The sequence below is a fragment of the Chiloscyllium punctatum genome, chromosome 7 (assembly GCF_047496795.1).
Source record: "Chiloscyllium punctatum isolate Juve2018m chromosome 7, sChiPun1.3, whole genome shotgun sequence".
Taxonomy (NCBI): Eukaryota; Metazoa; Chordata; class Chondrichthyes; order Orectolobiformes; family Hemiscylliidae; genus Chiloscyllium; species Chiloscyllium punctatum.
This window is the reverse complement of record NC_092745.1, coordinates 99,363,415-99,380,909: the sequence shown is the minus strand read 5'-3', so window position 1 is coordinate 99,380,909 and position 17,495 is coordinate 99,363,415. Positions and strand designations below refer to the sequence as shown.

The 17,495-nt window shown below is 42.5% G+C and overlaps 1 protein-coding gene across 3 annotated transcripts in view; it reads left to right on the top strand.

Annotated features, from left to right (window-relative positions):
• b4galt2 (UDP-Gal:betaGlcNAc beta 1,4- galactosyltransferase, polypeptide 2) overlaps window positions 1-17,495 on the top strand; it is a 486,872-nt gene that overhangs the window by 392,096 nt on the left and 77,281 nt on the right. For all 3 annotated transcript variants that reach the window (XM_072574427.1, XM_072574425.1, XM_072574426.1), the window contains one exon: window positions 731-918. In XM_072574427.1, the coding sequence (XP_072430528.1) occupies window positions 731-918 (188 nt within the window). The remainder of the gene's footprint in view (window positions 1-730; window positions 919-17,495) is intronic.

Sequence of the window (17,495 nt, the reverse complement as noted above, 5' to 3'; positions counted from 1 at the left end):
GCACGGGTTTGAGGCGCGGATGTGTTGGGGGCAGGGGAGGTGTTGCAGGGTTTGAGGTGGGGAGGTGTTGGGGGTGGGGGAGATGTTGGGGGTGGGGGAGGTGTTGCACGGGCTTGAAGCGGGGAGGTGTTGGGGGCGGGGGAGACATTGGGGATGGGGGAGGCGTTGGGGGCTGGGGAGGCATGGGGGCGGGGAGGCGTTGGGGGGGGCGGGGGAGGTGTCGGGGGACGTGGGAGGCTTCGGGGGCAGGGGAGGTGTTGCACAGATTTGGGGGCAGGGGAGACGTTGCACGAGGTTGGAGGCGGTGTCAGATGGGGGCGGGGCGGGGGAGGGGCCTCGTGCACCATGTGCTGCTGCTGCAGTCTCCTGAACAGGGAGCAGACTATTAAAAAATTTGAGCCCCAGAGGAAAGGCATTTAATCGATTAACCGAATAATCAATTAGTCAAACGATATAGTGCTCGCCCAACACGTTCGGATAATCGAAGTTCCCTTGTATATCCAATTACATTTAAATGGAACAAGTTATAGAACTTTGTGAATGCCCACTATTTACAGGATGTTCACAACAAATTGTAATCACCATCAATACTTCAAGATCGTATCAATACCTTATGAAATATTTCAATTTATTTATTGTTGTCTGTACTTACAACCTGTCTGCCATCTCTGAGTTCACATACATGAGTTGTATATCTTACATGTATTTCTATGTTTTTGTTGTTTCGCAGCACGGGGAAGGCATGTTTAACCGAGCAAAGTTGCTGAATATTGGCTACATAGAAGTGCTGAAGGATGAAGAATATGACTGTTTTGTATTCAGTGATGTGGACTTGATTCCTATGGATGACAGAAACCTGTACCACTGCTATGACCAGCCACGACATTTTGCCATTGCAATGGACAAATTTGGATTCAGGTGAGATAATGGTTGTTACTGACAATGAACCATCCTCAATATTTAGCTTCGTTAATAAATATTGTAGACAACAACTAATGGAACTCACTGCAATGCTAGACTTAATACCCACGAGCTGCCCTGGACCTTTGGCAAAACTACGATCGATAGTCAGAAACCACTGACAGTGTCATATTGCTAGTCATCCATTTATTGTTGCAGGAGCGAGACTACCTTTGTAATTTAATTTGCATGTCCTGGTTCATTCTTCAAGGGACCATCTTGTACAACACTGTCATACAACAGATACACCAGTTAATAGAGACCAGTAAATCTACATCTTATTGTTCCAGGTTACCATTGAGATTTTAGTACGATGCTTTGATAAGGTGATGGGGAGTCAAATTGCCTCCCTGTTTGACCTCTCCTCATTTGACCACACCAGGTTTCTCTGGTTGAAAATCATATATTTGCCCAGTCAGTGAGTACATCAAGGTGTAATCATTGTCATCTAGGGCTGTTGTGGCACGGGTGTAGAGTTCTTATTTTTTTGAGGCATTCAAGAGAGAATTGATGTATTTCAGATGATATTAAATGATTATTTGGATAGAAATAGTGTGCAAGGGTATATGGAGAAACAAGAGATCCGTATGAAGCAAAGATGCTCATTTGAAGAAGTGGTGCCTGATAAATGGGCTGAATAACTACACAATAACAATGTAATAAATACACAATAACAGTGATTCAGAGAGGAGGCCCAGGTTCAAGTACCTGCACTAGAGGGTAAATTGACCTCAGTAGCAGGTGTCTGGATCTTTGGTCGACTCTTGCATTACCCTTGAATATGAATGATCTACATTGAGTTGATACCTAGTCCTAAAGAATTACATGCATAATAGGAAATAAGTGCATGCATCTTTCATATTTTAATATATCACTTGGCCTGTCTCCCTTGGTGCTGTTTTGCAAAACAGTACAGTAATCAAAAATGCATTGAAGCATGCAAATTCAAAGTACCACAGTTAAAAAAGAAAGGATACAAGGGAGTGTCTCATAAAAAATAACTGAGACCTAGGCATGACTACAGAACAAATATTGGGTAACCAGGAGTTACAGTTGAATGAATAATAAGTAGTAATTGTTTTAAGCATGGCACACAAATTCCAGCAGTAACTGGTGGTTCAGATGATACAGCACGTCAGAAACATTTCATATTTGGGAAAGGCATTCACTGACTATGCACACAGATCTCTCAGTACAAACTACTATATGTATTGCATGTCCAAACATTGTTACATTTGTGTCTCCATTTTATGTATTGGCATCCAGTGGCCTTAAGAGACTGGCATATAACAAGTAACCAGTCCAGTAGTGTCCATGAAACCATTGTAGATTGTCAGGAAAAACCCATCTGGTTCACTAATGTTTTTTAGGGAAGGAAACTGCCATCCTTACCTGGTCCGGCCTACATGTGACTCCAGATCCACAGCAATGTGGTTGACTCTGCTGGGCAATTAGTAATAATAAATGCTGGCCTAGCCTGCAATGCCCTCATCCTGTGAGTGAATAAAAAGATAAACAGGGTGACATATTACAGACTGAAGCCAAGGAAGGCAAAAAGCACCTTCACAGAACTGATACTGCTGATTGTGCTCTGAAACTGTTAACATAAGCTGACCAAATAACACCCAAAACTTTGACAAAATCATTATAAAGAGAGCTATACAGGAGAAGGACACTAATTCTCAATTTACAGTATTTTTAGAGAATAAACTTGGCAAAGTAATTACATCTTCAGTTTAAAGGCAGCACTCCTACAGGGTGCAGACATGACAAGAGCTTCACTGAGACTGTGCTATAATAGAATCCCTTGTTCATTGGCAATTATTATTCAAATTAAGCCCTCACCAACCTGCCCATTGAAATATTTAGTATTCCTGGCAGTAAATTTCCCTTCTGATAAAGAAATTGAATGTAAACTTTGCAGATGTTCCTGTCACAAGGAGTGCTGCATAATACAACTTCTTTGTTGGGAAATTTAAAGCCAATCAATAAAATTTGTCCTGGGACCTGAATTCATATGTTATTAATAGAACGGAATAAAAATATGATTAAAATATATGTAAGGGAATGAATTACTGTAAAATTGTGTGGCCACCCCTATTGTATATGTAAAAAAACTGGAATCTTATATTGGTCAGTAATTTGTTCTCTTATATTAAGCTGATTTGAGGTAAGTTAATGTCATTTGAGGAATGTTAGACCTATGTAAGTAAGTGCAATATTAGATTTCCCAGGACAGTCAGTGAGTAAAACTAAAACTAAAAACTAAATTCCCCTTTGAAATTTTAACCTTATTACTGGATGACAATCCCCTTCTATTTGAAAGTTGCTATTTGACAAATTGAATTTAAATTATGAATAATGTCGTTGACTGGTCTCATAGTGGACAACGCAAACTCCACTTGTCTTGCATCCATCCAATTCCTTGTGTAACTTTCCTATGGATGGGAAATTTTGCATCATGGTGTTCCCCAGTCATGATTGATTTATTTTGAAAATAATTTCACTTGCAAGTTTCCTCCATAAAATCCTGCATTTGCCCAGATGCGCAAACCAAGGAATTGTCTTAAATCCTGTCACTTTGTATCATTGATATCAATTTGATTACATCCAATTTGATTAGTCTTTTTATCCCCTCTGCCTTCCAAGCTTTTAACTATGTTGGAGCAGATAGTTGGCAGAGAGAGAAAAGATGCCTGCGAGTATGCTGATCACGGGGAAAGAAGTGGGCAAATGCTTCAGTCGTTCAGTAATTCTGCAGTGTCGCTTCCTAACTGCCAAACAATTGCCCTATTATACCCCACTGTGAAGCACATTTCAATTCAAACAAGCCGTATATTAAAGGGCTTTTTTTTTTAGTGCTGTTGAGTTAGCTTGTCTGGTACAAAAGCATCAGTCACTTCTTAATGACAATTTATGCCTAGAATTTTGACTGTCAAGGTGAATAATTAAGCACTTCCTGAGTGCAACTCTTTGTAACGAAGGGGCACCCATACAAGGCAATTGCTTTATATCTCTGACAGAAGTCCCTATTCCAAGCTGTATGAAGCCCTGGTTTAATCATTCATGTGGCTGTACATGCTACCAGGGACATTTCCAGTGGGGTTTGAGGCCATGATTACTGCTATAACGAAAGCTGAAGTTACTGGAAACACCCTGCAAGTTAGGCTGGACCTGTAGAGAGAGAAAATGTTAATGTTTCAGGTCTGTGATTTTTCAAATTTAAAATAATAGCTATGTAATAGGTTTGGAGGTGCTGGGGATGAGGGAGGTGAACCTCCTCTGCACCCCAGCACGTTACATCCTTTCTCAAGTAAGGAGATCAAACTCCACACAGTACTCCAGGTGTGGCCTCACCAGCACCCTGTATAGCTGCAACATAACCTCCCTACTTTTAAACTCAATCCCTTCAGCAATGAAGGACAAATTCCATTTTCTGCCTTAATTACCTGCTGTACCCGCAGACCAACCCGCTATGATTCATGCACAAGGACACCCACAGCAGCATGCTGCAATTTTTTACCATTTAAGTAATAGTCCTTTTTACTGTTATTCCTACCAAAATGGATAGCTTCACATTTATTAACATTGTCCTTGATCTGCCAGACCTTTGCACACTCACTCAAACAATTCATGTCCCTCTGCAAAGTTTCACAGCCCTCTGCCAACTTTGCTCTACCACTCATCTTAGTGTCATCCAAAAGTTTAACACACTACACGTGGTGCCCAACTTCAAATCATTTATCTACATAAAATTATAGAAACAATGACCAGGCCCACGAAACTAGAGGCAAATGACAAGGAGCGCCTGAAGAGATGCAGAGAAAGACAGCAAATTCCAAAGGTGAAGTGTGAGGCCATTCTAGCAATCCACCCTGAGTGAAGAAAGTTATTAGATTAGATTAGATTACTTACAGTGTGGAAACAGGCCCTTCGGCCCAACAAGTCCACACCGCCCCGCCGAAGCGCAACCCACCCATACCCCTACATTTACCCCTTACCTAACACTACGGGCAATTTAGCATGGCCAATTCACCTGACCTGCACATCTTTGGACTGTGGGAGGAAACCGGAGCACCCGGAGGAAACCCACGCAGACACGGGGAGAATGTGCAAACTCCACACAGACAGTCACCTGAGATGGGCATTGAACCCAGGTCCCTGGCACTATGAGACAGCAGTGCTAACCATTGAGCCACCATGCCACCTGGTTGGTAAAGCAAACAAGGGCAGGACTTATACAATTAATGGTAGGGATTTGGGTAGTGTTGTAGATCAGAGAGCCTTTGAGTTCAGGTACATAGTTCTTTAAAATTTGTGCCAGAGTAGACAGGGTGGTTTTGAATGGGGTTTAGCACAGTTGCCTTCATTGTTCAAACTTCTGAGTATAGGATTTGGGATGTCATGTTGAGGTTATCCATTGATGAAGCCTTGTCTGTTGTACTTTGTGCAGAACGGGTCACCCTGCTATTAGGAAGGATATTACTAAGTTGGAGAGGGTTCAAAAATGATAGACCAGGATTTTGCCAGGAATGGATAGTTTGAATTATAAAGAGAGGCTGGAGGAGCGACCTTACTGAGGTTTATAAAATCATGTGGGGCATAAACTAGTTGAATGACAAGGGTCTTTTCCCTAAGGTGGGGGAGTTCAAAACTAGGGGCATAAGTTTAAGATGGGAGAAGAAAGATTTGAAAAGGACATGGGGCAACTTTTTTCGCACAGAGAGTGGTTCGTGTGTAAAATGAACTGCCAGAAGAAATGGTGGATGAAGGTACAGTTTTACAACATTTAAAAGACTTTTGGATAAGTACATGAATAGAAAAGGTTTGGAGGGATATGGGCGAAGCGCAGGTGGGACTAGTTTAGTTTGGGAACATGGCCGGCATGGACTAGTTGGACCAAAGGGTCAGTTTCCATGCTGTCGACTCTGTCTCTATAAGAGGTGGAAAAACCTGTACAGAAGCCCAGCAGTGACAAGAAAAAGTAGTTGACTGACATCAAGGCCCATCAAGGTCACAGACAGGAGAGGAAAAAAAACACCAGGAAGCTGAAAAAGCAAGAGAGGAAGTCCACAGCTAACAATATAACAAGCAAAAGTAAATCTAAAAAAGCGGCCACGGTGAATAGAAAATGACTGTAGATTACCAACCTTTACCAAGATGGGGAGTACTTTAAAAAGGTTCAGCTGCAGAAACTTGACAAACAAATAGGGTGCGAGCAACAACACAGAGAGACTCCATGTGCAGGAGGTTGGCCCAGCTAATGTTACAGCATGTCATAAGCATAGTATAGAGATGCATTGGCAGCAAAGGAAAGGGAGCAAGAAGCTAAAGAGAATACAAGCTGAGAGGACCAAAGCATGCTGCATTTCATTACAATGGAAGAAAGGTCTTGAAACATCTTACATCATTTGCTTTGACTATTTTTGATTAGACACTGGAGTTGACTCAGTACACAGGACTCACTCTCTCGTTGAGACTCTCCAGCTGAAGACTACAAGAAGATAATGCAGAGCATCCTTTACTCTTAAAAGAGAGGCTGCAAGAGGAAGTGAGAAAAGATAAGAGTAACCAGTTACCTGAGAGGGTTCTAGACTTTAGTTTGCTTTTTCAGGATGGTCAGGTAGAGAAAAACCCACCACTCACGTTAATTGAGGAGGTAGAAGTTCTAGATCTTGCTGATCTCTTGAATTGGGGCATCACTGTTCAAAAGGACATGCAACAATGGCAACTACAACCACAGTTAGAAGGGAAAAAAACCCTCCTTGTCATGAAGAATGGCACATCACAGGGAAGCAGAAGGAGGATGACGTCCTGTGGTTTCAGCAGCTGTCAGCTGCACTTCCACATCTGTGAGATGTGAACATGACAAACAACAAACAAGGTTACAGACAACGCAGCTGATGGTAAAGGATCTGCCAGTGGTGCAGGGTAAATGCAACGAATAGGCACAAATAATTGAAGCCTTGATATTTGTTATAACCAAGCAGGGAGGGGTAAGCAACCCCTTTCTTTTTAACCAGAACTTCGTCGGTTGCCAAGCAAAGTTTGGCATGCAGTTGTCCCATTTCAGTTGTAGCTTGGTTAACTAGATCAAAATGAAGAGACCCATTTCAAGATTTTCTTGAGTGAAAAAAAGAAGAATTGTATTACCTTCTGTCTTGGAAATGTCTATAATAAATGTGACATCAAACAGTGAGGAGGCATGTGCCTAGCCAGATAGGAAGGGTAAAGACAGCTGTAGTTCAAAGTTCTTGAGTTGCAGAGTGAGAACAGCTGAATCGTTAGGGCAGAGTGCTGGAGTTGACAGATGACCTTGATTTCTCCATGGATGATGGCTTTTCCAAGTTGCTTTCTCAATGTTGTTTTCTGAAAGGGAGAGAAGAGCTTTCAGCTTTCTGTTACCTGTCAAATTATATTTCTTTCTCTCTCTTTGCCGTTCCAAAGCAAGCTGTTTGAAAATGGTTTGTTTGTCTATTCTGTGTCTCAGCTCATTTGCTTTTTACAAATTGAGTTCTCCATAGGTAAACTTTCATTGCAGAATATGTGAAATTTTCATTCAAGTGTGAGGAAAGCAAGAGAAGCAAATTTATAAACATCTTAGTGCCTGCTCATTAAAATGGTAATTCTAATGTAAACTGTTTCCTATATTGTTAAAATTCACACATCACCAGATTATAGTCCAACTGGTTTAATTGGAAGCACTAGCTTTCGGAGCGCTGCTCCTTCATCAGGTGGTTGTCACAATTAAGCCTGTTGGTCTATAACCTGGTGTTGTGCGATTTTTAACTTTGTACACCCCAGTCCAACACTGGCATCTCCAAATCATCATTTCCTATATTCCACGTGGATTGCCTGGACTTGTCAGGTGAGCATAACAGCCTACAAAAAAAATCATCTTTCACCAAAAAAATCTTAGGTACTAAAATCAGGTGATGGAAGTTGAATAACTATAGTTCATTTTTACAGTCAAGCAGTGGAAGAAGGCCTTATTCAATAATAAGTGAAGATTCAAAACTTTCTACAGCCAACAGTGTTCCAAACATCTGGGGTGGCTTCGGTTCTGGAGTTAGAAAGGGATCTTAAATTATTAAAGAGGTCTCAGCATTCCTGCAAGGACTCATAGATATTGAAGCTTCAGGCAGACGGGATGATGCACCAGCTCTATTGGTAAAAGCTAACTGTATGCAAGGCATTTTTATAATCATGCTCAGAGAGCACCAACATGAATTTGATACTTTTTTTTAAAAAGCATCAAGCCTTGGAGCAAGTCCCTCAAGTAAACAACTGCAAGTATCTGATAAAAATCTAGACAGGAGAAAGAATATGCTTGCGTTTAAATTAGATTATGTCAGAAGTCAACACTCAGAACTTGTGAATCTGCTTAAATGACTGTAGACTTTGCAAAGGAGTTGCATCAAGCCATGGAAACGTCTAAGGGTTTTCTCAATCAACAACTTGATGATCAAACAATGGGATGTTGGGAATACAGAATGCCCAGGTGAAGCTTAATGTTGAGCACCAAAGAAACTCGAACCCGATCAAAGTTAAATGAGAATTGGAGGAGCCCAACTACCTCAAAGAGACTCCTGACCTAAAAGCCTCATTGGCAATCACACAATGCTGTCAAGCCTTCGAGACTGAAAAAGGTTTGCAGATGATTTCAAGTGCAGAGCTGGCCAGTGTTCTCACCTAATTGGCTCAACAGAAGAAATACATTTTTAGAGAAAAAAAATCATTCTCTAATGGGAATGTTCAGAGCACCAAGAGCACTGTGGGCTATTAATGAATGATGATCTCATATTTGAAAAAGAAATTAGAGGGGGAGAAAAAAATGCTCTTCAAAGTTTGTAGAACAATATAATGGGAAGGTAAGGTCTTATTAATGATCACATTCAGAATGAAGAATATCTTTTGAAAAAAAACACTTAATAATAAGGACAAGATGACTCTGGATTAGCTCTTGGAAGGGAGCAATTACTGTGGAACAGATTTGCCAGTTGTCATTCACTTGGGTTAGGAATTTCATTGACAATGTTTTGCCTCCACTGCCTTAACAGCAGCAGAAACCCTCTTTATGACGAGCACATCTGCTAGTGACAGAGTAACTGAGTGGGAGAAATCCCAAGGAAGTTCCTAGCAATAGAGCTCATAGATTTTATGTCATTGGCAAGAAGCTATTCTTTTTTCACTGAGTTGCCAGGTTTGGAATGCTTGACTTGTAAAAGAGATTCCAGAAATTATCTCAAGAAGAAGGTGAACAAGTGAGTTTTGAGAAGATTTGTAGCTCGGTTTGAGGTTTTGGATGGAGGTTTGCTTGCTGAGCTGCAAGGTTCATTTCCAAATGTTTCGTTACCCTACTAGGTAACATCTTCAGTGGGCCTCAGGCAAAGCAATGCTGAAAATTCCAGCTTTCTATTTATATGTTTGAGTTTCTTTGGGTTGGTGATGTCATTTCCTGTGGTGATGTTATTTCCTGTAGTGAAGTCACTTCCTGTTCCTTTTCTCAGGGGGTGGTAGATGGGGTCTAACTCAGTGTGTTTGTCGATAGAGTTCTGGTTGGAATGCCATGCTTCTAGGACAACACATCCATCCAAGGACAAGCCAAACAAAGACACACATGAGAATTTCTAGAAGCATGGCATTCCAACCGGACCTCAATCAAGAAGCACATCGAGTTAGACCCCATCTACCACCACCTGAGAAAAGGAACAGGAAGTGACTTTGCCACAGAAAATGACATCGCCAACCCAAAGAAACCCGAACATATAAATAGAAAGCAGTAATTTTCAGCATTGCTTCACCTGAGGCCCACTGAAGATGTTACCTGGTAGGGTACAAAATGTCTGGAAATGAACCTTGCAGCTCAGTGAGAAAACCTACATCCAAAACCTCAACCTGAGCCACAAATCTTCTCAAAACTCACTAAGACCTATGGGCACAATATGTTAAAACTGGCCCGAAATTGGGAAACGAATGCCATCTGACAGAGTGCCACCCGCGAACAGCTGTACTTCCTGCACGAATGCCTAAGGAAATAGGTACGACCTAAATGTCTTCAATACAAACTGTCCCTTAACACCCCACTAGCCATATGAATAGCAGTGCAAAACGGCCGCAGAATGCTTTGAGAAATTATTAAGGATGCCCATAACAGACTCCATAAATACAACTGGGAAATTTTGCATCAAAAATCTTTACTAAGTCATGCGACAGACCATGAATGGACAGACACAGTACAACAAGCCATAGATATTAGACAGCAACAAACACAGAAAGTAAAAAAAAAGACCTGCACAGAAAACTAGACAAACTTACACAAAGTAACAACAATGACAACACGGAAGCATGGATAAAATACTTATCTGACCAACCTTAACAGACACTAAAAAAGCTGTCTTAGTAAGAGGACTAAATTACAACCACCAGGATGCAGACAAGAAAGATTTCTTAGCAGCATTAGAAACAACACTAAAAGACAACCAACTCACGGAAGAAACCTAGCAAACCATCAGACAGGTAGTCACACCAACATGAAGCAGAAAAAAGGAAGGAAACACACTCAATACACAAGAAAAGAAAGCACTAGAAAGACTGAAAAAAGATAAAAACATTGTTATCCAACCTGCAGACAAAGGACGCTTAACAGTCATTCTAAATTGAAGAGACTACATTGAAAAAGCAAATACACTATTTACAGAAACCAACACTTACCAACAAGTGGCGATAGACCTGATCCCACAACTAGAGAACTGAATCACAGCCCTACTCAAAAAACTTCAGAAATCTGGAGAAATAAATAAGGCTGACTTCCAAAAAATGAAACCAGATGGATCCAACACACCATGCTTCTATGGATTACCCAAAATTCACAAACCAGGAGCCCCCCTCAGACCCATAGTCTTGCGACCTGGAACACCAACTTACAGATTGGCCAAGGAGCTAGACCAAAGACAAAAACACTTAGTAGAAGACTCACGCTAATCCATCGACTCCACCCAAGAATCCCTGAAGACCATCAAAGATACTAAGATAGAAGAGGATGAAATAATGGCCTCCTTTGATGTAATAGCCCTGTTTACTTCAATCAACATTAACCTGGCCAAGGAAACACTGACTACACTATTAGAAGACCCAAAGACACATACACCAAATACCATTAACTTCATCAACAGGGAGGATATCATCAAGCTAGTGGACCTATGCCTTACCACCCACTTCACCCTCAACAACAAAATCTACAGTCAAACCAATGGAACACCCATAGGATCTCTGATATCAGGGTTCATAGCAGAGCAAGCAGCAAGCAACGATCAAACCTTCAAGACCATCACTAATACCCTTATTGGCATAAACTTCACTAAAGAGGAGGAAAACAACAACAAACTGCCATTCCTAGATGTCACAGCAGAGCGAACAGCCAATGGGAAGCTTCAAACCAACGCCTACAGGAAAACAACACACACTGACCAAATATTGAACTACAGAAGCAATCATCCCAACATCCACAAACGAAGCTGCATCAGAACATTATTCCAATGAGCCAACACACACTGCAGCACAGAGGAACTATGCAGAGCAGAGGAAAATCACCTATACCGGGTGTTCAAAAAGAATGGGTACCCAATGAACATAGTCCGCTGATTTCTCAGCAACATCCCAACAGGCAGACAAAACACATCCAGAAACCCTAGCCATTCTCCCCTACATCAAAGACATCTCAGAAATGACTGCCAGACTACGCAGATATCTTGGCATCGTGGTAGCCCACAAACCTGCCAACACACTAAAACTGCAGCTAATGAACATGAAAGACCCTATACGGCCAACAAGCAAAACTAATATCATTTACAAAATACCATGCAAGAACTGTAAGAAACACAGTATTGGACAAACAGGCAGAAAACTAGCCACCAGGATACATGAACACCAACTAGCCACAAAAATACATAACCCTCTCTCATTAGTATCTCACATATGGAGGAGGAAGGACACCACTTTGACCGGGACAGCACATCCATCCTAGGACAAACCAAACAAAGACATGCATGAGAATTCCTAGAAGCATGGCATTCCAACTGGAACTCTCATCAACAAACACATCGAGTTAGACCCCATCTACCACCCCCTGAGAAAAGAAACAGGAAGTGACTTCACTACAGGAAATAACATCACCATAGGAAATAACATCACCAACCCAGAGAAATTCAAACATATGAATAGAAAGCAGGAATCTTCAGCATTGCTTCGCCTGAGGCCCACTGAAGACGTTACCTAGAAGGGTAACGAAATGTTTGGAAATGAACCTTGCAGCTCAGCGAACAAATCTATATCTAAGGTGCACATGAAACAAATAAAAAGCCAGCAGACTAGAGGACTGAACAATATGAGGATAGCCGCGGGCAGAGGCCTGAGCTGAGCGGGGATGGCCAGTAGGCTGGAGGCCTGAGTGGAGTGGGGACGGCCAGTGGGCTGGAGGCCAGAGTAGAGAGATAACCAGTGGGCTGGAGGCCTGAGTGGAGCGGGTATGGCCAGCATGCTGGTGACTGAAGCAGAGAGGAAATGACCAGTGGGCTGGAGGCCTGAGCTGAGTGGGGATGGCAAGTGGGCTGGAGGCATGAGTGTAAAGGAATAGCCAGTGAGTTGGAGCTCAAGCGGAGAGGAGATGACCAGTGGGCTAGAGGTCTGAGTGGAGTGGGGATGGCCGGGTGCCTGGATGCCTGAATAAAGATGGCCAGAGCGGAGGGGGTATGGTCAGGGGCCTGGAGGCATGAGCGGTGTGCAGATGGCCGGTGGGCTGGAGGCCTGAATGGAGCAGGGATGGCCAGTGAGCTGGAGGCCCAAACAGAGTGGGGATGGCTTGTGGGCTGGAGGTCCAAGCAGAGCTAGGCTGGCCATTGGGCTAGAGGCCCGAGTGGGACGAGTTTGGTCAGGGGCCTGGAGGCCCAAGCAGAGCGGGATGGTCAGTGGGCTGGAGGCTTGAGCGGAATGAGGATGGCCAGGGGCCTGGAGGCCTGAGCATAGATGGCAATGAGCTGGTGGTCTGAGCAGAGCAGGGCTGGCCAGTCGGCTGGAGTCCCAAGCAGAGCAGGGACAGACAGTGGAGTGGAGGTCCGAGCAAAGTGGGATGGTCAGTGGGCTGGAGGCCCGAGCAGAGCTGGTCAGTGGGCTGGAGGCCCGAGTGGGGATGGTCAGTGGGCTGGAGGTCTGAGGAGATGGTCAGTCAGCTGGAGGCCTGAGCGGAGATGGTCAATGGGCTGGAGGCACAAGCAGAAATGGTCAGTGGGCTGGAGGCCCAAGTGGAAATGGTCAGTGGGCTGGTGGCCTGAGTAGAAATGGTCAGTGCGCTGGAGGCCCGAGCAGAGATGGTCCGTGGGCTAGAGGCCCGAGTGGAGATGGTCAGTGGGCTAGAGGCCCGAGTGGAGATGGTCAGTGGGCTAGAGGCCCGAGTGGAGATGGTCCGTGGGCTAGAGGCCCGAGTGGAGATGGTCCGTGGGTTGGTGGCCTGAGTAGAAATGGTCAGTGCGCTGGAGGCCCGAGCAGAGATGGTCAGTGGGCTGGAGGCCCGAGTGGAGATTGTCAGTGGGTTGGAGGCCCGAGTGGAGATGGTCACTGGGTTGGTGACCTGAGTGGAGCAAGACAGTTGTTGGACTGGGGACTGGTGCCAGTTGCCAGCGACTTGTAAACTGAGGCAGACCACACGTGGGAGCCCCTTGCGCTGATCTACTGAAAGCCTGTAATGCATGTCTTTTTAACTTTATTGTCATTTTTCCATCTTCCGCTATGCACAACTGTAATTAATGCAATTTTCATTCCTCTCTTTTTCCCTTCATTTCTGTATTTTGTATTTAAGATCTGCACCTAGGTACTTTGTACCTAAAATGGCACCAGATGGGAGTACGTTGTAAACTTTTCACTGTACTCCTGTACATCCGTGATTGGATGCCCATGACAATGAAGGATATTCTATCCTAAAAGTGTGGTTATATGACTCATCGTAACTGTACTTTTAAACAGGCAGCAGTGAACTAAATAGCTGCTGCTTGTATGTTTCTATGATAAGCAGCTTGCCCATTTCCTTTGTTTCTGCCTAATTAGAAACCCTTTGGCCAAGTTATCTTGTGGATATGAATTCACAACAGCTTCAAGCCGTACCTTTTGTATGCCGCTAAGTATTGTTATACTTCAATTTTAAGTATATCGTTATTAATGTTCCAAAATAATAAACCTAGTATCGTTGCTATATTCATCCATTTTCACATCTACACTTGATTGCCTGAAAATCCTTTTGCCTTAAAATTTGGAAAATCACAATGACAATTAACTTCTGACAGGATCAAGTGCAGTCAGTGGGGAAGTGCTACATATTTTACAGAAGAGTATGTCAACAATGTTCAGCCTCTGATTTTTATCATTAAAATTTGAAAATTAGATTTTGAAAGCCGTTTACAATCGTCATGGTTGTTGACCCATTATCCAAACAACATAAAGAGCACTGCAGCATAATGAAATGCATAAAGGGTCATATCATAGACAGCAACATAATCTACCTATTCAGTTTAACTTTCTGCCATTGAATTCTGAACATTTCTGTGCTAAGTCTGTCTCGTCACGTGCTTTAATTTAGGATTCAATCTTCTTGTTGCCGCTGTTGTATTTTCTGGCCTTTTACGCACTGTTGTATAAAGTTGTACATGGTTTATATGTATGCACTTAACACATTCTGGCTGTTAGATTTTCCCTACAGTTTCCTTCTCTGTTTTCTCTTTTGACATCTTCCCTGTTGAGAATGCAAGCCATGCAGTCAGTAGGTGAACTCTCAGCAATCTTTTGTGTAGGCTTTTCCCATCTGCCTGTTATATTTATTCAGTCATGCACTCAGAAGCTCTAACTGTGCCAAGTTTTGCCTTTGCATGATTAGAGCTCTGTTTTGTTTCAAGCTTTAGACTTTACCATATTCAAATTTGTGTGATGACTATCTGCATTTATTTTTAATCGTGCTTTTGCAGTTTTTTAAAGCAAGGCAAAATGACTAACTTAATTAAAATGTGCTCCCTCAATTTAGTTATTTATTACTAAATCTCCCATCAAAATCAAGTGGCTGATGGCTGATGGATAATTAGACAAAATGCACAGACACAATTCACTGCATTTTAAGGCCTTATCCTTAAATTAATATTTTCATTATAAACTTACATAAATTATTGAACTCTCACAAATGTCATCTTTGAAAAAAATTTGAAATCTGTTCTCAGCTGTGAAAGTACAGAAAAAGGTGTGTACATTTATATAGCACCATTTCTGACCTCAGGATCTTTTACAGTGCAGTTACAATAGAAATGTTGGGGAGAATTCTGCAAACTGCTTTCTCAGGTCACAAAAGGAGCAAACATTTGCTTCTCCCTCTTCTGTTATGTCTTACCTTTGTCCCCACATGAATGTTCATCAGCATCTTTATTTTTAAGCAAAACATAGACATCTGAATCCATACGGCTAAAATCTACAGTCAGTATTTCCTATTGTCAAATCTTACTTTCACCCCTGAATCTTACGGCACTATAAGGATAATGAACAAAGGGATAAGTTAGAGATAGTAGGCAGCTTACCTTTACAGCTCTAGTTGAGGCTAAGAACGTTCTTCCTGAACTACCACACAGTCTTGGGATTCACAAAAATATCAGTCATCAGCATCCCTTCTCAATGTACATGCCATATTCTCGGCAGATCTCTGGCCCCTAACTCCAGTCTGTTCCTTTTGGTATATGTCTTCAGTAAGTCACTTATAGTTCTAATTCTGTGAGGTTTATTGCTTTGTTCATCAGTCTGACTGCTATCCTTTTCGCCCACATAATTCATTCCCTCAATTGCTTCCATTTCCTTTTTAAAGAAAGAGAACTTTTATATCTTCCTGCTGCACCACATTGCTGCCTTGACAGCAACTATTTATTAACCCAGACCTACAACTTTCATTCCAACCCCACCACTACACAACCTGTGCCCTGCCCACTGCCAGGCATTTTCTGAGCACCTACACTCCTTGCCTTATTTTTCAGGCCTTCAGTCTTCTGTGAGTGTTCTGTGCATCCTATCTATGTCCTGCACCCTTTCTACTATTTAAGTTAGCTACCCTTACATCTAAGAGTGGGGTTAGAGCCAAAACCTAATGAGACCAGAGTCCCACTCTGCCTTCCATTTCCACTGTTAATTTCAGCCTTTTGGGGTTTAGAATAGCTGTAACCCATTTGAGATTACTTTTTAGATTACTTACAGTGTGGAAACAGGCCCTTCGGCCCAACAAGTCCACACTGACCCTCTGAAAAGCAACCCACCCAGACTCATTGCCCTACATTTACCCCTTCACCCAACACTACAGGCAGTTTAGCGTGGCCAATTCACCTAACCTGCACATTTTTTGGACTGTGGGAGGAAACCGGAGCACCCGGAGTAAACCCACGCAGACACGGGGAGAATGTGCAAACTCCACATAGTCAGTTGCCTGAGGCTGGAATTGAACCCAGGTCTCTGGTGCTGTGAGGCAGCAGTGCTCACCACTGTGCCACCTTCCATTGTTCAGAACAAATAGGCAATAAATATAAATGTAAAAGGCCTATAGGCTGACTCAATCTAAGTAAGGGAATCAGCAAACTGATGTGCTGGGGCCAAATGCAGGGAGCTTTGTTTGACACAGACCGTGTATTATACTTATCCATGTGTGCTTTGTGCTGACATGAGATGCTGTGGCCAGCAATTACCACTCTCTCAACCATTAATTTTGTAGAAGGAAAATTATACGTTATGAGATGAACAAATTCTTGTTGTGAACTATTAACATGCAGCAGGCATACTGAAGTAGAAAATACTGATCCAAAACTATTCCTTAACTATTGGCATCTATTATCGTATCAGCTCAAATACCATTAAAAAGTACAGCCTTGCAAAAGAAGCTGCAGGTAAATGATTTACATTGACTGGGAGTTGCTGGTTTGTATGTGCAGGGAGTTGTCAAAAATGGTTTCACAGAATACTCAAGTGCAAAATTATTGTAGCGTCTGTGCAGGAGCATAACTTTTATGTTGTTTGATGTGATGAAGGAAGTTAAGCAAGTTCATACAAGATGACAAGTTGGTGGAAGTGATACCAGTGCAGACAACATAATCTCCAGGTCATTAAAATATGCAAAATCAGCTTTGCAGGAAGACTGTCACTACTCACATTTCTAGGAAGATGTTTGTTCCCCATAGGCATAGTACCAACTGCAAAACACTCACGCTTGAGCTGCATTAGCTACCTATGCAAGAAATAACAACAGACAGATTACCTGCTTTTTGCCTTGGAGAGATGCCAGTGTGAATTAAAGTGCGAGCAGAATGCAATGCAGATTTGCCAAAGAGCATTTCAGCACTTTTTAAGATTGACTTTGTGGCAAAAGAGCTGTCAAAAACCCTGTAAAAATCCTTTTCTGCAATCATGCAACTTGAAATGACACACTTGGTGATCTGCCCAGTAAGACCCACAGGCTTTCTTTGCTGAATCAT